Source organism: Sander vitreus, chromosome 23, assembly GCF_031162955.1.
Source record: "Sander vitreus isolate 19-12246 chromosome 23, sanVit1, whole genome shotgun sequence".
Lineage (NCBI taxonomy): Eukaryota > Metazoa > Chordata > Actinopteri > Perciformes > Percidae > Sander > Sander vitreus.
Window position 1 is genome coordinate 16,159,796 of NC_135877.1, and position 23,770 is coordinate 16,183,565.

At 41.8% G+C, this 23,770-nt stretch overlaps 2 protein-coding genes across 2 annotated transcripts; both read right to left on the reverse strand.

Annotated features, from left to right (window-relative positions):
- Window positions 1-181: 181 nt before the first annotated feature.
- On the reverse strand, window positions 182-6,662 carry LOC144511981 (protein mono-ADP-ribosyltransferase TIPARP-like). Its single transcript, XM_078242489.1, has 5 exons — window positions 5,827-6,662; window positions 5,464-5,632; window positions 4,847-5,034; window positions 3,033-3,302; window positions 182-626 (listed from the first exon to the last, which is right to left on the reverse strand). The coding sequence occupies exons 1-5, from the start codon at window positions 6,660-6,662 to the stop codon at window positions 182-184; spliced, it is 1,908 nt and encodes a 635-aa protein (XP_078098615.1).
- Window positions 6,663-8,516: 1,854 nt separating this feature from the next.
- trim35-14 (tripartite motif containing 35-14) lies at window positions 8,517-11,456 on the reverse strand. The gene is made up of 7 exons (XM_078242930.1): window positions 11,401-11,456; window positions 10,778-11,225; window positions 10,498-10,593; window positions 10,148-10,378; window positions 10,031-10,053; window positions 9,828-9,946; window positions 8,517-9,656 (listed from the first exon to the last, which is right to left on the reverse strand). Exons 2-7 carry the CDS (start codon window positions 11,198-11,200, stop codon window positions 9,112-9,114), a joined length of 1,437 nt encoding a protein of 478 aa, XP_078099056.1. The 5' UTR covers window positions 11,201-11,225; window positions 11,401-11,456; the 3' UTR covers window positions 8,517-9,111.
- Window positions 11,457-23,770: the final 12,314 nt, after the last annotated feature.

Here is a 23,770-nt window from a genome sequence, read left to right on the forward strand (position 1 = left end):
TATTGCACATCATCCATATATATTGCACACTTTAAGTGAGGGAACTGAACATTTGCTACAACTGACAACATTTGATGCAGTTGATAACATTTCGGGGTCCTCTTACATCAACTCTAACACTGTTTATATCTGAACGATTAGCATCAACTAACTCCCGTGCCATCAATGCCTGTCCTCTTCATCAAATATCAATCTCTTGGGGCAGGTCTTTGTACTTGATGAGGTAGTATGGGTAGCAATGACAGCTATCAAAAACTACAAACATAGTGGGTTTGTCCATGTTGTCTACGCAGCTGTCGTAGAGATAGAACTGCCTCATCTTAGAGTTAAGCGGCGGCCTGTGGTAGTTGTACCTTCCGAGGCACGTCTCCCCCACCAGGACTTTGGCTAGAAACATGTGGCGAACCCTATCTGGCCCCTCCCTGGCTGTGTACTTGTGGGAGAAGGAAGCGGTCGTGGCGAAGTAGGAGCCAAAACCCTGAGACGTTCCGTGAAACCCGGCCATGCGGGGGTCGAAGTTGTTGTGGCAGATGTCCTCTGAGGGCTCTTTGGTTGTCCCGTGGAAGAGATGTCTCTCAAGAGGCTCCTTAGAGTTGGTGTGCTGCTTCTGCATGTACGCCTTTTGCCTGTAATGACAATGCAGATACTAGTGTTTCGATGTAGTAGTTGGTGTCCAACTTTCCTGCCTCTTCGTCTTTGTACTTAACTCACATAGAAACTTGAATATAGACATATGTTTGGGAGTAAAGCGTTACTAAAGTAACGCAATTACAGTAATGTATTCCTTTTTGCTGTAACGCAGTAATATAACGCATCACTAATTACATTTTGGTAATATTATACCCGTTACGATCTCAGTAACGCGTTACAACGCATTTTAACGCAAAATTTAGTGGCGTTTTCAAAAAGCAATTTGTGGTGGCGGTGAGGAAACGCAGCTTAACGATTACACTGCGTGTTTTAAGTAGCGTAAAAAAAGAAAGAATACAAGAACAATATGTGGCGGCCGGTGTTGATTCCGTGGCGCACCGCCACAAATTAGTCTATGTGGGAAACACTGGTGTTTTTTTTTTTTTTTAAGAATTCACCAACACCGCAAAACATTTCTTCACAGGCAAAAAAAAAGAAGCTGTGAGTGTTATTTCCTGTTGCTGTATTGATGGTTGAGATGAGTGCAGAGACATTTGCGAGATGGACATTATTTTCAGGAGTTATTACGCTGCGTTGAAGCGAGCTGTCTCATCACTGCTCCCGTGGTCAAAACCAGAACCAGAGACGGTATGGACAACATCTGTGTCCCAACAGGTGACGGTACGTCAGCGCGGAGGGCATTGTGTCCGAGCTGCTGACAGATATAAACATGTCGGGAATTAATGTTTAGGCTTGCTACACGTAAATACCATTGCATTTTATCAGCCGTGGAAAGTAACTGTGCCGTACTTCAATACAACTGTAAGGTACTTTTAATTGAGTATTTTCATTTTCTCCTACTTCCCTATTGTACGTTTTACTTCTCTATTTGTATAGCTCTAGTTACTTTGCATATTCATATTAATTATACAAAATATTATGAATAATCTGTGATGTATTAAAGTGGATAAAGAGGAGACTTTATTGATCCGGTGGTGAAATTCACAAGCTACCTGCCAATTTAAACTTTTGCTGTTATTTTGGTGAAAGTAACTCAAAAGTAATGCAAAAGTAGTGTAAAGCATTACAATTCAGAGACAGTAATATTGTAATTACTCTCAAATGACTAGTAATCTAGAATGTATTACATTTTGGAAGTAACTTGCCCAACACTGTATTTAGAAGGAATATATCTGTCTTATGTTTAGACATATACAGTATATTAGTTTGCCAGTATATTGTGCTGAAACAAGCTTTTGAAATTGTACGAGATTCTGCTACTAGCTAATTTCCGTCGGCAGTCCCTGCAGAGGAGCAATTTAACTTGGAGCTGTGCACGGAATTATCAGCTCTACATGCATAGGTGCACGTAAAGCCCAGCTCAGACCAAAGATTCGCGACGAGACGAGTTGAAACTTGCAACTACTTGCAACACCTCGGTCTGCAGCGTTCTGAAAGCTGCCAGTTCACACCAACCAGACGAGACGGTGTATCATCTCCATAGCAACGACTCTTTTTACTTCTGTCCTAACTTCTGACTTCCAGACTTTTTGTAGCTGAATATATCAATTGTTGCGTCGAAATATGAATGTGGATAGTGTTAGTGATCGTGAGATGCTTGCTACAGTTACATTTCTAGTGATGAATCGGCGAAAACACGTTTTATTTCTCTGATTCATGGCTCGTCACTCTCTAGCTCGCTCCACCGTACGTGCTCGCCGTCACACGTTGAGCCTCAGTTTATAACAAATAAAATGGATTATGTATCACATGATTGTAGCTGACTTTACAAGATGACTTCTCTATTGGCTGTTGAAACAGGTGACGTCCCTTACGTTCTAAAACCAGCCTCTGGAGACTCGACCAGCTGAGTTGCAGCTGGTTTGAGTTGAGCTGATACGGGCCGGTTCAGACCGCTGAAACTTTTCTCTATGACGTTTAAAACGGTTTCGCCTCGTCGCAAATCTTTGGTCTGAACTGGGCTTAACTTGTATTAAAAATGTTCAGGGCCGCCAATTCTCACGCATTAACCGAGACTTTTCAGATACTCGCGCGCCACATGACGAATGCATAACTGATAATGTCGAGGACACTGAAAATGCACGGATATACCAAAATATATCAGTACACAAGTGTTTTTTTTCTTGTTATTAATATTGTTTATGAAAAACCCATGATAGTCGTTAGTAGATAGTAGTTTCACTGTACATTACAGTAATTTCGGCCAGATCTGGTGCAGGTAAATATTTTGCTGCATGCAATTTTAATAGTTACAAGCAGCAGTGCATGCACACAGAAGGAAACAAACATTTCAAGCCTTGCATAATCAATGCGAACGGACTTAATGACTTTAACTGAAGTATTTAAGGTTTTTCGATAACAGGCACAAATAGCAGCTAAACCTTTGGTACTTGTCCCAGTGGAGGAGGTTCTGGATCTGCTCGATGCTGATGATGTCCACCTTGGTCTCAGGCAGACTCTCATTGAAGAGGTTTTCAATACTCCGGTAGGCCTGTGTGCCGGCCGGAAGGTCCACCAGGCTGTAGTCCTGCTCTGAGGCCAGACACCACACTGGAGGATACCAGGAGCTGAACTCCTGCAGAGGGTCCACGCTAAAGTTTTCCCCTGGCGGATCACTGACAGGCTCGGTGTAGACAGTCTGGATTCCTGTCCTGGGTGTAGAGTAGAGAGGAAGGGAGGATATTAAAGGAGAACTCCGGCCAATTTTTAAGTGCATCTTGATCGCTATAAATTAGTGCTGTCAAACGATTAAAATATTTCATCGCGATTAATCGCATTAATGTCATAGTTAACTCGCAATTAATTGCACATTTTTATCTATTCTAAATGTCCCTAGATTTCTTTTTGTCCAATTATTTTTTCTCTTATCAACATGGAAAAGTGGATCGGCTTACTTTGTGCTTTTGTCGCCTGGCTTTGACGAGGGGGAGGAGAATTCGCATCAGCTGTGTGCTTAGCCATCAAGTGGTATTTCAGACTGGACGTGCTGCGATGATAGCTCAGTTCACAACGACAAAACGCGCAGATCACTTTGGTCTTGTCAATGGAACCATTTGGCAACTTTTTAAAAGTAAACTTTCCATTCAGAATCTTATTGGCATCCATTTTGCCGTCTCGCGCACGCCATCCACTCAAAACGTACCGTTAGCCTACTACTCTTTGACCGGCTCGCAAGCCCAAACAAGTGTGTGCGGCGTGCCTGTTGTTTTGTTTCCGGTCTAGCTAGATCCGGTGCGGTGTTGTAGTTTTTCTAACGTTACTAGTTGTTGCAACAGCATGTGAAAAAAACTACAAAGTTTGCTATGCCAAAAAGAACGTTAATCTCGCGATAAAAAAATTGACGCCGTTAAAATGGGTTTGCGTTAATGCCGTTAATAACGAGTTTAACTGACAGCACTACTATAAATATGCGAGTACTGTCGATTGGAAAAAAAAATGACCAGAATCTGTGCTAGCAAACTGGAGTTGCACAGTTATAGCGTTAGAGAAGGCTAGCTGTAGTCTTGCGCTGAAGTCCCGTGGGAATTCAGTTGTAGTAGGAAAAGGTAAACAGTAGTGTGCAGATCGGCGCGTAGTGTCTGAAGAGTGAAGATCAGAGGTGTTCACAAGGGAAGAAGCTTGGAGTAAGAATAACGAGACTAGCAAGGATGCCGGTCGGGCCTGCTAGCCCGGCTAAGGCAACTACCACACAGACCTCCACTGCCAAGACTGCTACTCACCAACGCCAGATCGATTGCACACAAAATGGATGAGCTACAACTACACACGGAACTGCTGTGTGAATATTATCACCGAAGCCTGGCTGAACCCACTCATCCCGGACGGCAGCTAGCAGGGCGAGCTAGCTACTGGCAGGATCGAGACAGGGTAGGTGAATTTAAACAATGTCTGAGTTGAAAATGCAACTTGTTGTCACGTAAGGGCCCTGTTCATGTCGCACAGACATTTTAATTGCATTTTGTGTCTGTTAAGAGGCACAAAGGCACTCTTTATAAGATGCCCCCACAACCGCCGTTTTAGCTAACTGGGAGCTCAGGACGTAGTTGCAGCAACTCCAGTTTGCTAGCACCGATTCTAGTCGTTTTTTTCCCCCTATTTATAGCGATCAAGATTCACGTAAAAATTGGCGTTCCCCTTTAATATGATGAAGAGGGGATATGGGACCATTTCTAAGGAAGAGAAAATGGAAACCAACTGCAGGTAAGGCTGCATGGATTTGGGGGAGCAGTAGATGGGTCTGCAGCGAACTTTTCTCTGGAACCCAGTGGTGACGTTGGACTGGGTCATGGTGGCGAGGTCCACCTTGTACTGTTGTGAGCCAATGTAGAAGGAACCCTCAGGCTCCTTTTCGCTCATCTTATTTAGCAGCGAGGTTGACACATCCTATGGAGAGATGAACCAATCAATGAACAAGGAGCTGCTGAAAGACACTCGGTAGTTATTGTCAGCTTTCACACGTATTAATTAGAATGTAATTGTAAGACAATTGTAAGCAAGTACAAAAATGATTCTGATGTACGGTAAACGCAAGCTATTTGTAAGAAAGGTCATTAAGAATGGTTTCATATCTCCTCTTCATCACATTAATATCCTCCCTTCCTCCACTCTACACCCAGGCCAAGAATCCAGACTGACTCCACAGAGCCTATCAGGGATCCTCCAGGGGAAAACTTCAGCATTGCATTGGTAGCTAAGAGAGTGGTTAGAGGTAAAAGAGGACTGGGGGGGGGAAAAGGGCACTAATCGTGCCAAGGAGCGATAATAAAAGTACAGAAACTAAAAGGAGAAAAAAAAAGGAGAGGAAACATTTACCTCGTTGTACTCTTCCCATTCAAGGTTGTTCCACCAGTAGATTTTCCATTTGCTGGCAAAGTAAGGGTTCCTGACCAGACTGTCAGAGTTAGTCAGTCGTCTAACCCCACCATAGTTACATGAGTTTTTCAACTTCATCGAGTCAAAGACAAGAGAGTAGAGGACATGCCTAAAGGTAGTGTAGGACGAAACAACATTGTAGGGTTACAATTAAAACACTTACACTAATTTTTGTTTTGACTCAGGGAAAACTGAACATGCTGTCATCAACACAAGGGGAAAATGGACAGAGAAAACAAGACATATTAGTCTGGTTTAACTTTACAACCAGAGATCTGACTCCAGTTCTACCCTCTTACTCACCCATCCTTGAAGTAAATGAGCTTTTGGTCGACATTGCAGTAGTTCCTCTCCAGTAAGACCTGAGAGCGAGAGGGGATGTCGATCCACTGGTGGGTGATCACACACCACAGCTGCCAGTGAAACGGGTAGGGAGTGTGGTGCATCTTACACCTTTTCCCTGCGCTACACAAACCCAGGAGGAATCTGTCACAGATCTGGATGTCAGGGGAGCTCCTCGTGTGAAACAGAGAGGGAACAAGCACTTTGGACAGGGCTCGCTGCTTGGTGGGAGTGGCTGTTGGGCTCTGGGTGGCGGGTAGGATCTGTCTCTTGGTAGATGTGCCAGGCTGATGGGCAGGCTGTGGTTGGGTGATGATGAGAGGCAGGGAAACGATGAGAGCGGTGGCCGGCGTAGGGTTTGGAGGTATTTTTTGTGGTTGACCTGGTGGGCTTGGCAGCAAATGGGTGCCGTTTTGGGAAAGGGTGAGCAGGACACAGGAGTTCTGAGTGGCGCCATGCTGCTGAGTGATGGACTGGATGACCATCTGAGGCTGCAGGATCCTGGTAGAAGGCACTACGGTCTGTGCCACACTGGATGTGCTTTCACTTTGCCTGGAAGTTGTAATCTTCCCTTGCGTAGAGCTCACAGGGGTTAAGTGAACACTAATGCTGTAAGGGTTAACGGTCCAGGCGATGTCAACCTGCTGGGATCTCATGGCCTCCCACACTGGGAGGCTGGTGTTGGTGTCAGCAGGGATTTCCAGTAGGATAAGAGACGGGCTCAGGAAGGTGACTTTGGAAGATTTGGACGGCGGCTCTGAGTCTGCCAACTTTCTCTTAGTTCTTTTGTTAGGCATCTTGGAGCTCCTGTATAAAAACAGTATAGACTCAAACTACAAAGAGGAAAGTGTTTTTGTTGGTGGCTGTAGTCATGGGTCTAATTTATGGGAGGGGCGGTGGGGATATGTCACAAACACCTTTCTGATTACCTAAAATAGTTCCAACCACTAATTTGATATTACTTGCACATGTGTTTAGATCAAATATAATTTCCATTGGCTCTACAAAAGATAATTCCCTCATGTTCCCACTGGATGAGAAATAGTTTCTATTTGTGTTTGCTCGCTTTGTCCCCACCCCCTTTACATGCAGCGATATGATGGTGAAGGTGGTGAAGTAAACATTTGTGTAGACAACAAGACACAATGGTGAGATTTATGCCGGATTAGAAGTGTTTTCAGTTAGTTTTGGTTTTCCACTTTGATGAAGAGCAGCATACTTTGTCTCATCCAGAGAGTCTGTGTCTGTCAGACGGTCTGAAGGGGATACAACCATGTCAGCAGAGCAATAACGTAATGAGGCAATAGGACAGGTAGATTTTTTCTTGAAACATTGTGAATTTATTCTCATTAAATTAAGCTACGACTTAATTCGCGATTTCTCAGAGAATACAGATATGGAGGATATGTTTTGAATGTGCAGAAAGTTTTGAACATGGGCAGAAATCTTGCTGAAAGACATGAGCTATGAAATTCCAAGGGTTTATAAATTAATTAAAATGAATTCATGTAGGCTATCATTGATGTGAACAGGTGTTACTACCACAAACAAAAACACAAAAGAGTAGGGAAGCCTCTGCCTACATGTGTGTTGACTAAGCAGGGATAGGCCTAATATTAAATGATCTATAGAAGATAAATCACTGAAAGAAATACAGAATGCATTACATTTTATGTTTTTAAATTTGGAAATGTCATCTGGCACATTCATTTTGTCATCCTTTACATAAAAATCCATCAGAATGCAGGAAATGAAGCTCGAATTTCCCTAGGGGAGGACCCACAGACCCTCACTTCACTTCACATGTCCCTCACATCTATGGTCCCTCACCACTGACGTTAGGCCCGGCTGTATTCATGTCCACGACTGGGGGGCTTAATTTATATCAATTTAACGTGTACCCAACTTCTAATTAAAGACATAACATTTTAAACTTTTTTAACATTCTTGTGTATTTACTTATTTATTAACACATTCTTAGCAATAAACCACATGCACTATTAGCACTGAGGCTATAACCAGTTAATGAAAGCTAATTTACAAGTTGATATGTGGCTAGTGGAGAGATTGGTTTGGCAATGCTTAAGTAATATTTGGCAAACCTTACCGCGACACCTGCTAATGCCTTTAACGTTGAATCTTGCAGAGAAAAGGCAGCTTTATACGATTCTCACGAGTTGTTCAGATAAGTAAACTAAAGACTGACATACAGCTGCAACCACGTTGCTTTCGGTAGGAACTGAAGGACAACGTCGACGTGCCAAGCGCTACAGTTGTAGTGGGTGGGGTGAGGGGGCGTCTGAAACGCTGTTACAATACCAGGAATGCAAGCGTATCTATTTAAAGTATTTTTTTTAATCAAATGTATAAAGTTACTGTAGCGCGCACACACACACACACCACACACACACAATGGAATTTCAATAGACCACATAAAAAGAAACTCATCTTCTCCAATAATACACAAAAATAATCCCCCATTATTTCTAAACTTACTGTTTTCGACAGTGGAATTAAGTCCACTGTAATAACATGTTATGAACAACAACATTCACACTTAAAAGAAACATCCATGGTTTCATTTTAGGTAAAACATGAAGGTCAGCCCAAAGACAGGACCTGCATGTTGCACAAAATCAAGGGAAGTCATGACATTTGTAAATCATTTATTTGTAAATTAGCACTCTTAGTATTTGCACATGAAGCATGTTTAGTGTTTGCAGAATATCTGTAGTTATATATATATATATATATATATATATATATATATATATATATATATATATATAAATATATATATATATAAATAATCTAGTTATATACAGTATATGAGTTATATACACAATTAGGCTTATAACATTTAGTTTGACATGCCAATTCAGAATCATTTTACAAATTTAAATTACTTAAAAACAGCCATATCTGCTCCCCGATACCGGATAAGTGGACGAAGATGGATGGATGGAGCCATATTTTTGGTTACATTATGTTATCAAACTGAATTTTACAAAAAACATTTTAAGGAAATAGCAGTATCTTATATAATAGTTCAAAGTGCAGATATCAAACTAAAGTATGTAAAGGTGTACAGGCAAAGTATTCATTTACTGGAACAGGTTGTAGGACAAAGTGCTGAAATTATGCAATTTGAGTTCAGATTCTAAGCGCCCTCCTCTTACTGTGTGAAATTCTCTCACTCCTTTGGTGCTGAAGAAAAGCCAAAAGTTGTGAAGAGGAAATGCATTTTCACAAATATTCAACCGCTTTCACAGAAACCTCCAGCGGTTCCACCGTCAAAGGACACTGCTGACAACCAACCCAGAAGTAAGGGAAGACTTTCTCCGTGATGGCGTGCTTGAAGGTGTAGATGTGTGTGTTGTCATGTGGGTCGTAGAAAGACATCCTGCCCTTGTCACAGTCCAGCTGCACTCTGATCCTCTGTGGGTTCCTCTTCAAGTTGAGCCTTGTTAAAGGAGATGTACCCGCAAAGTACATTTTGTGGTAAAAGTACACACTCAGGTAGCCGTTCTTCAGCACAGAAGACACTTTCTCTTTCCTCTGGATAGATTCTTTAGCCACGCCGACAACCCACGCAGTATTATCTCCCACATTGACGTCCCAGGCATGCTTGCCTGAGGTAAAGCTCTCACGGCCCAGTACACCGGTGTCGGGGTCGAACCTCTCCGGGTTGTCGGGCAGCTTCTGCTTCTCATCACTGTCACAGACGCTGGTGAGGTCGTCTGACAGGACGAGCCATGGGGCAGCGGTGTTGGGGTCCAGAGTCACTGGGGCTGAAGAAAACATGGCAGATAGTCACTCTGACTGTAACACACACTGACTGTAATTCATTCAGTATCACAACCTTTTCTCCACCTCAGGAATACATGACACAAGTGAAACTGCAGCTGAACCTTTAAAAGAATAAACCTGGACCTGAAAACTTGGATAGAGCATGTACTCACTGAATTTGACAATTTTATGCATCTTCTCCCACACATGGAAGTTCAGAGACCCCAGATATTTAGCCACATCTAGGAGTGCTCCCGGAGCCATGACTGGATCTTCGATTGGGCTGCTAGCACTGCAGGGAGCAGAATTAGGCTGTTTATATATCTTGTTAGGAAAACAGAGAAAAGAAAAGCTTAAAAGATAAAAAATATTTCACCTTGTCAATGTCCTCTTGCATTTCTAAAAAAAAAAAACCACCAAAACAATAAGAATAAACTTATTTGTGTGCAAGTATCCATGCATTTATTCATATTTCAAACATGTACAAACTTACATGAAGGACGGAGATGCCCTCTAAAGCTATCCCCTCCTCTAAATCTTTGATGGATTCAGACACAGATGCCATATTTCTGGTAATTTCTTCGATTTTCTGCATCAACACTCGACTCTTCTGCTCTTCCTCCCCCCTCAGCGCCTCCATCCTGGCTTCCTCCTCGGCATCAAGGAAGCTGTGGAGCTTTTCAAACTCCTCTCGGGTCCGTCTCGCCACAAATCGAGCCTGGACCTGAAATAAAAACGCTCGTAAGCATGGATTGGAAATGAACTGCACTGCTTATTAAGTGCATATATATATATATATATTTTTTTTTTTTTAGCAGAAATGTCAGCACAACGGCACTACACCTGAATGCATTCCACAGTGTCTTCATAGTTTTTCTTCATTTTGTCAAAAGCATCCCTCTTCTCATGCAATGAGCTGAGGGTGGACTTCATTTTCTCCTGAGCAGATAATTAAGAGAAAATGAATATGAAAAGCCTGTTGAAAAGGAAGTTCATCTTAAAAACCTTAGGCGGTTACCAGCCCCTAACAGCTGTTCAATGAACTTAGAAAAGCAGCCCCAAGGAAAAGCATATCATTATTTCACCTTAGTTCTACATTTTGTCTCGAAGGCGAAGTATTTACCTTCACATCTACGACGGCCTCGCTGACAGGGCAACATTCGTGCTGTTTGTGCTTCCTTGAGGTGTGGCAAACCACACAGATAGCCTCCTTGTCTTGCGTGCAAAAAAGCTTAAGCCTCTCCCCGTGAAGAGGGCACATCTCCCCTGGATCACAGTACAGCTCTCCCGCCGTTTCATCCAGACCCTCACTCTCCTGGATGTAAGCCTCACACAGGTTCTTCAGGGTGAGACTAGGCACAGGGTCATCCACACTCTGGGTTCTGCACAGAGGGCAGTCACGGCTCCGTCCACCATGAGTCCAGTACTGCTGCAGACAGGGTGCACAGAAGCTGTGGCTGCACTTGAGGACCACTGGGTCCCTGAAGATTTCGCAGCATATGGAACAGGAGAGGTCCACCTCTGGGAGCGAGAGCCTGCCTGCCATTTTGACACTTAGCTCCTGTTTCACTCTGAAAATGAAAGTAGGGCAAAGGGGCAAGCACTGATCAAACACAGGGAAAGCCCTTCTTTATACCTATAATCCCTTGCTGTGTTGTATTTATGAACACATGTCAGTCTTTAAAGCCTTTAAGTGCAAATTGATTAACTGTCAGTTCCAAATATAAAAGTTAGAGCCAAACATACCTCACAAACAAAGTCCTGTGACGATCTAAATGCGAGCACTTCCTGCTTCCTGTTTTGTTGAGTCATCCAAAGGAGGCGGAGTCTCAGAGGCTGAGCAGGCATTTTTAACCCTTAACTAACCCAAAACATCTCATTTACAGTCCAAAATCAATGGCTCACAAGAGAGACAAATCAGAGGGGCTACCAGATAATTAATAGGACAAGAAAGAAAAGAAATCATTACTGTTACTGAAAACTATATATTTAGCATAATTTTACCTCTCCAGGGCTCTAAACAGCTTTCAAATTACACAATCTGAGGAGATTCTTTGGTTGAACTCTTGTCATGAGGGGGTCACAAGTAGAATATATATATATATATATATATATATATATATATATATATATATATATATATATATATATATATATATATAATTTTTTGGGCATTTTTAGGTCTTTATTTGACAGGACAGCTGAAAACATGAAAGTGGAGAGAGAGAGAATGACATGCAACAAAGGGCTGCAGGTCAGAGTCAAACCTGGGCCCACAGCATCAAGGAGTAAACCTCTGTATATGGGTGCCTGCTCTACCAACTAAGCTATCCGGGCTCCCAGAAATTACAATTTAAGGGACCATAAGCCAAAAAGTTTAGTCACCAATGGTCTGAGCTATGGCTTAAGTAAGAGCCATAATAGACCTTTTTGATGTCAGACATTTTGAATATTCATGTTATTAAATACACCTGTGCTTGTCATGCTGTGAAAAAGGTATATCTATGATGATGAAAGCTAGAACTCCATGCTCAAATTCATCTCAACTTAAACAAAAAACTATAAATATGAAACGGTAAGCAATGCAATACAATTAAAGCCAATATAAAAACATGTTCATTATAAAATATTGAATGATCAGGTATCACCAGAGAATTTCTAATAAGGGGAGAAGTTCCACTCTCCTGATATTTCCGGCTTCTGAACTGGTTGCAGTTCCACTCTGGTTCCACATGAGGGCGCTCAGAGGCCAGTGCAGAATGAATGGGACACTATGGAGCTATACCCCTCAAAATCCACTTTTCTCAGGATATAATTTTCTAAGAAAATACACACTGCTGGGTGTTAGATCTTTTTAAAGTGGCTTTTTTGTTCTAGAAAGCCTTTTAGAATGTCAAAGAAGTCATACAGATCGTACGGCCAGAGATACTGCTTTACGGCAAGCTCTGAGTCACTTCCTTTGTTCTCTCGAGGCATCGACAACACAGCTGACGGGTTAGGCTCTCCCTGTCAATACAAGTGCTAGAAAGAGGTTTGCTAATGTTTTAAAGACCACGCCGAAATATTCACTCTGACATCCTGGTTCCGCTTCGGATGCCATGAAGTGGGATCTCGTAATCGGTCCTTCAATAACCAATCAGTATTCATTAGCAGAATGCTAGCGTGTTATGGGCAACAACGACTCAACCTGTAAGAAATCGAAAGGACACAAGTACTCGTTCATTCAACTTTCGACCTATAATCCATGTTGAACTTGCAAAAACTACAATCAAATCTGAGATTTGTCAACAGCAATCAGGCGAAAGAGACTAATTTAGCCGTCTATCTCCATAGAGTCCCGTATATTTAGCACTCGTCTGCGATCACCCCCAGTGGAACTCTGGTGGAACTGCAACCAAATTCGGTACAATGGGGCTAAATAGGGAGTGAACAGGCTCTGCGTAGACCGGCTCTGGTATCACTTTGGTCCAAAACTGCAGCATCTTCTCATCTGTCTCCATGGTAGTTTTATTGAGCCCTGTAAACAGCTCTCTGCGGCATATGTCGCCATCTAGTGGCAAACTACTGTTAAAGGTTGATCTTTAGTGTGCAACTAAGGCCAACTGTTGTGCATATTATGTAGTCGAATGGGCATCGAAACACTTGCTTGTTATGAGGATTCACTGTACAGTCAGTGGTCAGCACACTTATTTGCTATTTTCATCTTTCATCTAACAGCAAATACAGCTGTTTGTAACATGCTGCTTTCCAAATTATGCTTCGATCATTTGATTTCATGAAATTGCTAATAAGAAATCTTTCCTGTGAATTTATCGTATGTCTGTTGTAGTAGTAAAGTCCACACCTCTCATATTCTTTCTAGGATCCTCCTTTATCACACAGTATGCTGTTACTGTCCAGAAAGCCTTTATGTGTTCGTGTTGCTATTTTTATGCTCAAAGAACAACAACAAATGCTCACTGTCGGTTCTTGCTGCTTGATAAATGTATTGTTCAATTTCACAGCATCAGTGTGCAGACTCTATCTTTATTTTTCATTCTGTCCACTTGCAGTCCAGTTGTGCCCATCTACAGCCTCCACATGGTTTCTGTGATTATAACTTGATTAACTTTGCATAGTAGGAACTTCTTTTGATTGTATGAAAGGACCTCGGCAGGAGCCTGTGGCCTATTAACATGCTGTGTTTGGCCCTATTGTCCCTCTCTGGTGTCTGATTAGAGCCATGGTCAGCACTATATCACTTTGTTTTGGGTTATTGGGAATATTTTGAAAAGAAACAAAACACTTAGTCATTACGTTCACAGATCCTCCTGACGACTTTGCATTTAAATGCAGGACATCAAGAGCTGTTTTTAGAAATGTGTGGGCAACAATTTTTTTCTTCTTCCAGAAAGCAATCAAGTTAATTAATTTCGTACAATGGGCATTTAGAAGAAATGTTTCTTCTTTGTAGAGACTATATTCGTGGTGTGAGTCACTGTCTAAATTGGATGTGGTATGAGGAGAGCTAAAGCCAGACTATGGAGCTTTTATGAGAAAAAATAACACATTCTTTTATTCTTTCAAATGAAAGTTGATTACATAAGCAACAAAACACACAGTTTCTCAAGTCAATACACTGATAGGTTTTGCTGCTACAGTCTCACTTAGTCTGGTTAGTAGTTTATGGTGGCTAATGGTATCTACTGGTAGCAAACCTAAAATAATTGTTGCTGTTGTCAGCATAAGTAGTGGTATGGTGGTGCTGAAGAGGCAAGTCAAAAGAAAGTAATTTCAGGTGGATGTCAGGTGTAAAAAGGGCCAAACAGAGTGAGAACATGAGCCAGCTTTTATAGCCGAAGGACCCAGGTGAGCCTAATCAGCTGACGATCCTCCAGTGTCACCCAATTGCCTGCTGAGGTGGCGAGGTATGACCCACCCTACTCTGCCTCTGATTAACTTACCCCTGATGTTCTTACCCTAACCTTAGCCAATCTCACTCCTCATGACTAAACCTAACCAACCCATCCAACGAATGCAATGAGTACAAGCCAATCAGAGGCACAGTAGGGCGGGTCATGCTTTCGCAACAGTAAGATTTGTAATGGGGCTGCCAGGACAGCCTCCAAGACAGTTCAATCTTTATTATATTGGCTGTTATTCATGCAATAATTTAAAAGATCATTAGTTACTATTTGGTCACTTTTTTGTATGCCACAGAGACTCAAGTCTTCAACTTTTCAGTAGGTTCCTAAAGCTGCATAAGCTGATTTTAATGATTGATTGGAATTAAAACTTACTAACCCCTAACCGATGGAATATTCTGTACTTGGCCTTCCTGTCACCTTCAAAAAGGTAACTCTCCAAAACTTACTTTTAGTTAAGCTTCCTTTTCTTCAGTTGATGGCACTCACGGCCTCTATGCTTTTTTGACATGAGTATAACAACATGCACAGATGGTCTTTTTGTCATTCATAAAGGAGGTTTTGAGTTTCCAGCAGATGCTCTGGTTGTTAATTTCTTCATTTCCCTCCTGGAATGACTCAGAGTTTTTAATGCATGCTGAGCTCCGCTTCAGCTGGGCAATGAAGCATTTACTTTGGTGATGTTTAGTGTATAAAGGACATCGTGAACAGACTGTAATGTCTGTGCAGGCCTGTTCACACAGTAATTTACATTAGACATCAATGCATTTATTGGTAATATCAAGTGCATTAACATTCAATGTAATTATTGTATGATTGTGACCAAAGGTTTCAGTGCTCATTATGCTTGTTATCATGCTAACACTGATGTGTGCAATTGCAAGTTTGCTTCTTTAACTTTTCTCTAATCACACGATACCTTGGACAATAACATTCGACACCACCTTTAAACTGAAATTAAACCATTTACCGTTTCCCTGATGATGTAATTATTTTTCACCACTAGATGTCAGAATGTACCCACGTATGGTGAGGTCAGCTAAATCGCCAACTGAACTTGTGCTGCAGCATTCATGTGGAAGTGTCCTGATTGCTTTGCATCCAAATGACTTGAAGTAAATGGACAAACATCAGGAGATAAGATATAATGCGTACTATCCTCCCATGATAGGTGCTTTGAAAAATACCTGTGCTACCTCAGGATAAAGCGGTTAAATGTTCACATTTACCCTGATGTCACTGCCAGCACCCTCTCCTTCCCTGTAAATTGGTTGTCAGCCAGTGTGACCCGCTAATAGTGATTCATTATTGCTCACACCCTGCTAGTGTCCGCAGAGCTTGATCTGGACTGAAGGGGAAAGGGGAGGAGGGCTGTGTCAATCCTTCAGCATCTAATGAGGACAGGCAGGATAACACACAGCAGAGACAACCCCTGTCCAGACCTGTCTCACAGAGAGCATCACTTTAATGAATACCATCAGGTAATGGAACTCCTTCCTTTTAGGTTTTGATGACTACAGCTGAGAAGGTGCATTAAAAACATTATCAGTGAAGCATAACAGTTTCATATTTATTTCACCTGTGTAAAAGCCTATTTGCAAATGTGTGGCAAAAAGTCAATAGTCTATTACTCTGCTGTGCTACGCAGTTAAGTGAACTAAAGCCAGTAAATTTTGGGAGCCCTTAAGACGAAGGAGTGAAGGAGAGAGGGAGAGGTATATAAAGAGACACACAGAGAGAGAGATTTTATTCTATGAATTGGCATCACATCCCTTTATTAAGGTACCACTTTCTAATTATGCACACCTAAAGGGTTTAAAAGTTGTGACTCATGACGTTTTTAATAGTCAATGAATTGTTGATGAAAGTGAATGCTACTTAAAATGACAAAACTTAGTTAACCTGCATAAACCTCATTTTTTGGCCACTTGGGGGCAGCGGAAACAAGCTGCAAACTAAACACCAACATATTATCACCTTCTTAATTACTTAATAATTAAAGTATACCTTAGAACAGTGGTTCCCAAACTTTTTCACATCAAGGACCACTAAACGGACACAAATTAGACCATGGACCCCCATTTGATTAGATTTTGTCCCAGGGTCCTGCATCTGAGATATTTGCCTTTAGATGTTTTATTACAAAAAGTGTATGAAACCCATGACCAAAATATGTATATATTCTGTCTATAATGAATAAAATGATTCCCCCTTTTGCTGGGGAGCCCCTGGAACCCCCTCATGGACCCCTGGGGGTCCCTAGACCCCACCTTGGGAACCATGGGCTTAGAAGGTAGTGGTGGCATTTTTAAACCTTGGAAGGTGTGTTCAATTTGAAAGCAGAGTAAAGTTTTGTTCTCTTTATTTGCATGAATTTGAGTGTGCTGTCTGTGTTTATTTGCAGAATCAGTGCGTATAGTGTGGAGAAGACATAATAAGATTAATCTCCTAGTTTAATCATAATTGTAATTTCTACCTGAGAGACGAGAAAGAGAGAGGGACAGGGGCACCAGAACTGAATTATACTTTCTGCCATTCAGCTTTTCAGATTAAAATACTTGTGACGTGATGACAAATCATTTTCGTGCTCTTCACATTGTGAAGTGACTCATGAGCACCGAGCTCTGTCGTTGTCAAAAGGAAATACTAGAGCACATTCATTTCATAAGAGGATGCTTTCATTCCGTCTCTTCTTTCACACATGATTTGAATGCTCCATATAAATTGGATTAAATGCACAATGTCACTAGGGCTCGTAAGGCACTCTCACCAAAGACCAGGAACTCCTTTTTTTGGTCACATATTGATTTTTCCTCCCTTGGTAATGGCTGAGAAACTTTTGACAATCGTCTCACACGGACACTGCAAGGTATGTGTGATGTAGTAGGTCTTTTCCCTGCTAGCTATTTTTAGTTTGTATTTAAAGGTGTGTGGGAAGGTTTGATTGAAATGATACACTTGCATGGTGCTCACACACACACACACACACACACACACACACACACACACACACACACACACACACACACACACACACACACACACACACACACATACACCTGCCTACACATAAGCACCCCGACATTTCCACAAACACAAATGTGTACTGAATTGGAGGTAAATTTGATCATATTGGGAGGCTGCTGGAAAGCCTGGGGCTCAGAAAGTCTCTGGAAGGTGGCCAGGCCCTCCAGATTCACAGGAAAACCACAGTTATCAGTATTTCCCTCCCTCTCTCCTTCCCTCTCTCCTTCTGTCTCTCTCTCTCTCTCTCTCACACACACACACCTGCACACAGCGACCCAACCCACTGGAGTTTAAATGACTGACATCAATTCAATAAGCCCGGCCTGACAGGGACAGCGCAATACACCACAACACAGCTGCTCTCTCCATCTCTTTGCTAACCCATTTCCCTTCCTGACTTCCTCCCTTCCCTTTAAACGCTCAGCTCAGCAGAGCAGAGTGATGACAATTTTGTTTTAGCCGGATGAATCTGCTGTCTGTGATGACCCAAATCTTTATTAGTTTTTTTCACTGCTCTACTATAAAAAAAAAATGGTATGGAGTGTGTCAGGAAATGGTTCCCATGTCTGGAAATTGCTTACAATCATTTTCTGCTGGAATTGAGTTACGTGTTACTTGCTTTTTTTTACCTTCTCAGGTTTTCATGTCATCTCGGCAAAGTGGAAGTGAAATTGCTCCCAGTCCTGTAAAGATTCATAAAAAAATATTCGATCAAAAAGATCAAATTGTAGACTCTTAAGTTGGATCTTTGTGGTGACTCCATGGGGCTGTTGCAGGACCAGGAGGACCATGCATTGGCCACCTCTATGTGGGTCATTTGGCTCAGCTTAGAGCCCAGAGCCGCCTGTCACCATCGATGTGTCAAATCAGCTGTGGCATGACAAGACAGGCTGCAGGGCTGAAGCCAGAGATCTAACTGGCAAAGAGGAAGAGCGACACAAGCCTGCAGAATGTTTCGACTAATTATGATCATCACCACTATCATGGCAGAGTTTAGTGTATCAAAAATCCACTTTAAAAACTATAGAGCAAAGGCCTGTATGGGATTTTGTTCTCCAGGAACAAATTGGCCTGCGGCTTCCCTTCATTTCATCTACTAGAGGGAGGCCTGGGTCTCTTTAAAACTCAGATGGATGTGCATCTCTGCCAGCATGACACCCACAGGGCCTCTGTCATGTGATAGTGCACATTAAGAGCTGATCTGGTTGACAAATACCCCGCCCTCGATGGCTCTATGTTGGGACAAATGTAAGATATGGATTGCTGGATGGAGCTGCACTATCCCCCACTGACCCCTACAAGTCCTCTATGTGTGTTTGTCATTGTGCCTGCTGGGAGTTATAACACATTAAACAGTATGTGATACACATAATTCCCTTGATAAATGACCTGATAGCCTGGACAAACAGAATACAGCCATGGCAGAAGCCCACTACAGAGGCACTACAGAGCCCACTTTAAAGATAATTGAGAGCTGCTTGGGATGTCGATTTTAGGCTGTGTGCTTAGGCAGATAAATCAAACACACCTACAATGGTTCAAATATTTGCCCCGCTTTTCCTGACTGTACTTTTTGTGACCTCAGCATTAATTAACATTCTTGGGGCTGCACACAGAATGATTTCAGCCAGTGACAATTCTGTGGGATTATATTGATATATATATATATATATATATATATATTTTTTTTTTTAATCTTAGCTCCAGGAAGGATTTGAATGATATAAATCCCCATTGCCAGAAAAAGGATTGGAGCTTTCGCCTGACTTAAAGGTGTCGAACAGTCTGCGACGGCAGTAATCCTGTAATCTGGGCAGTCAGCAGCACCGCAAAGGTCTTCACACCAGTATGTACAACACACACAGAGACTCAGGCTGATACAGAAATACAGCACTGACATTAAGACTACAGCTGCCACCAGCCACACCAGCAACACCACCGCCCACATTGCGTCTGTCATCATATCCCACCTCGCATTGCTCCACTTTATCCCAGCAACCCTTTGTCCTCGGCTGAAATCATCGGGCTATTGTAAGAGCTCAATAGCAAAATGTTGGCCTTTTCTATGGGACTACGATAATGTTTGCGTTTCCTTTGTCTTCGAATGTTTGTACTTACATTCTTTCACATGGTATGTTGGGTTTTACACTTATACGAAATTAAATGGACTCAGGTCATGTTTGTATTTTGTAGCTGTCCTTGTATCATCCTAAATGATGAGTTTGAAATGGGACTAAGTGTACAATATGATGGAAGGGCCCACACTAGTAAAACAAAAAGGGCATCTCTTTGGTATCTCAAATGGTAGAGCATGCGCCCCATGTACAAAGACTTAGTTCTGTGGTCCAGGTGCGACTCCAACCCGTGGCCCTTTGCTGCAAATCGTCCTCTCTCTCTCTCCAGCCTTTCCTGTCAATCTTGAGCTGTCCTGTCAAATAAAAGGCAAAAAAAAACTTTCAAATGTTTTCAAGCCTAAATTCAAGCCATTGTCAAATGAGTTGCTACAAAGTTAATTAAGACTATCAGCTCCACACAACTCTCTCTGTATTTCTCAGTATGGCTGTGTTCAGAAGATTGTGTTGTCCGGTGACTTTCCCGCGCAGAAGCTTGAGTGAAGATAATTACCTCTTCTGAAGAGTCCATCATCTTTTTTAATCCTCCGTGTCTTCCTTGGCTACTAGCAACTGCGTGGAGGAGGGGTGGGGGTGGTGCGCGATCACGTGAGGCTTGTATCACGTGGACGCGCCGACAGTTTTGTTGTCATTACTTAGAATTCCTCATGGGGGCAACAGAAACTACGCACTATAGCTTTAACAGATCTATTCTTACAGTAATATATATGTACAAGTATATATACATGAACAGCCTATAATCTATATACATGTGTATAAGTAGGTGTATGAATATGGGACTATGTGTATTTTAGTGTGTCTGTGTGTGTAGGTATATGATCATGTTAACATATAATGTTTGTGTGCTATCGACTACATAGTATATTTTTACACTTACAGTTAACATTTTTATGTTGAACTGTAATATGATGAGACTGTGTGATACAGTTGAAAGCTCCAGGAAAGCTAATAAATAGATATTGAGTTGGTATTGTTTTGTCAAACTATTATTATTTAGGTCAAGAATGTTATAATTCAAAAGTCAATTATGGACCAACTCAGACAAAAAGTCCTTAAAGTGCCACTGATGAAGATCTAGAAAAGGATGGTTAATGGAATTGTTTTGACAAATGTTTGCATGGACTGGGCTCTTGGGAGATTAAAATACATCAAAATAAACAAACAAGCGAATAAACAAATAAATGGCACCTATATGATAGGCTTTATAGTATGTTCTAAAAATGTTTTCTAAAGTACATTTAATATGGACTGGACTCTTGGCAGACTACCAAAAGACATGCCAAAGGAAGATACTATAATATCTTGAAAAAAACTATTTTTACTCAGGCCAGAGTTGCATCAGTATTAGTACTACTGTTGTGGATGTCAGATGAGGTACACAATGACATCATCTCTGGTCCTGACCTCTTAGAATGACTGAGCTTTATGAATGTGCTAGTCCTTTAAACATCAACATCTTGTTTGCTGGGCAGAAATGAAAACACATTCCTTTCGGTAATCTGCCTGCCCCCTCCTACTGCCTTATGTATTGGTTATCAGAAACAATTTAGAGGCTTGGGAAGAGAGAAACAGAGATGTTGCTGGGATACCAGAGAGTTGAATACATTGATTGCATCTGGTGCTTAAAGATGTACGCTGACTCGGATTACGGTGGCTGTTTGTACCTTATTAGTGTGACATTTCTACGAGAGGAGGACGGTGTCCCCAGATGACTCAGAGAATTGGGTGCATTTAAATGTCAGACTACAAGGGCAATTCATTTTTATGTCTTGACATGTTTAATATTCTTTTGAAAGTGGGGAGGAAAAGCCAGTGTAGAAAATTGCAGATTGTGGAATGAGTGGAGAAACTGATAAGAGACCTTCCTTTTATCACTGCGGCTCCTTTCAAGAAGAGGAGACAAGGCAAACTCTTCAAGTGAAGCCCCGACTGAGTGCATTTGACGATAGCAATTGCATAATGAGACTATCCTGAAGCTTGGCTGAGTTCTCGACTTGAAAAATCACAGGTTTAGTGTGGGCGAGTCAGAACAATGCCATGTTTGAAGTCTTTGTTGTGGTCCTTTTTTTCTTTTTTAAATATTAATAACTTTGCGATGGCCTAAATCTAATGAATGTCACAGCTAGTTGAAGGAGGCTCCTCTGTTATTATGTTTCCTCAAAATATCAGCACTCGCAACAGAAAAACATGACTTTCTCTGAACAACAGCATTTCTTTAACATCTTTTTAGGGTAGACAATAACTCAGACATACGCCTTCACTGCAGTAATATGATGGCTATAATGTGGCCTATAATATGGCAAAAATCTGTATTTTGTCATGCTGCTGTACTGCACTTGTCTTGCAACTTAGAGGTGCTTAAACCACAGCAGGAGCTATATTCAGCCATCGATCCATGGACAGAGGAGTACCTGTATTCAGTCAGGCCTTTTCTATTTTGATAAAACAATGATCTGTGGTGGGTGGGGGAAACAAGCTGAGATAACTGTTTTGTTGGTGTTTCCTCCCTGACCACACTGGGCCATCGGTGAAGGTCATGCCTTATCGAGTGTTTGGCAGCACTTGTGACCATAACCATGCAGTTACATGGAATAGTGTTATCAATCAAAGCTGTTTGTGGCTGTGGAATATTATATTTAACAACGTTCAGAAATGGCTCATAAATATAGAGAGAGAAAGAATCACTTGAAATCTTGAGTTGGCACAAAAGCTAATCTGTCAGGGGCAATGAATTTTAGCATTTTTTAGGTGCACATTCAGGGAGCCTGTTGGAAATGTGGCTTGTAAAGTCTCATCATCATAATGCTGGCAGACAGGCGGAGTGGAAATTAGATTGAATTCAAGGCTATAGGAGTAGTAGCTGTGAGAGAGACACAGACACCATAAGCTACACAGGTAGTATTAAATAAAAAAAGAAATTTGTATTATTTTGAACCTAAAGATTAGCCTGGCTATGCCCTCCTACGTACTTCCGCTCAATTTTCATTTTCCTTCAGTACACCGTCTGGGTTTGCGGTATATTCTTGGGTTTTCTCCGGCCAAATTTTAACCGGTCCAATCAGCGAACAGAGGGAGTGGCTGAGAACGATGCCATTGAGGCCGTGCGCTAGAGTTGTAGTTCCGTAATGGCGGCCAAGAAAGATGTGAGCGAAGCCATTCAGTCCGTTGTGGCAACGCTGCCGAATATCCAGAAGTTAAAGCCCGAGCAAGAACAATCTCTGTTGAGTTTTGTTGGTGGCCATGATGTTGTATGGGGTTTGGGAAAAGTTTGATTTTCCAGCTCGCTCCGTTAGTGGTGAAGGAGTGGCTAAAGGCGAATGCTAACAATGCTAAGCTGATGTCACGGCCAAAAGTTAGTGATTGGTTATGGCAGATCCAGAGTAGCTCTGGGCAGATCTAAACTTCAACAGAGTATCTGCCTTCAAGGAAGTTAACACTTGTCAATGGAGAGAGGCCAGACTCTCTGTACAAATGAAATGTACGAGAGTCTGGTAAGACCAGGCTACCTAAAGATTACCATGACGTTACAATTTTGAAGAGCTCCGTTTCGTTCTCTTTGGCGGCGCATATGGCAATAAGGGGTAATTTCAGGTGTAATTTGGATCTCACTTCCCAGGGGGTAAGCTCCTCTGTAAATATTTTTCCCCATTTATGGCACTATTTTTTCTGTTTGATGGAAAACCTGTTACAAATTGCGCTGCTTGTGATTCCATATTTATCCATGTTTAATGTGTTTGTCTTTTTTCCCATTTATTTTCATATACTACACCCATTTTCCCCTATCAACAGTGTATCAACTTTTCTCATTTCAATGTATTTTTAAAATAAAATATATAGTGTATTGTTTTAATCAATGTATAGATAAATAGCTGGATAACTGCTAGATTGATGTCACCCTGATGTCCTCTCTGCCATGATAACAGATTTAAACCTCTCTTCACAGTCCGTGATATGCATGACCTAGCCAGTGCTTTGCTCAGTTGTTTGCAGTCTGTCAGGCTCTTGTGACTGATGGTTATGGGGTGTGAAAGGTCGAAACAGTCTGGCCTTACC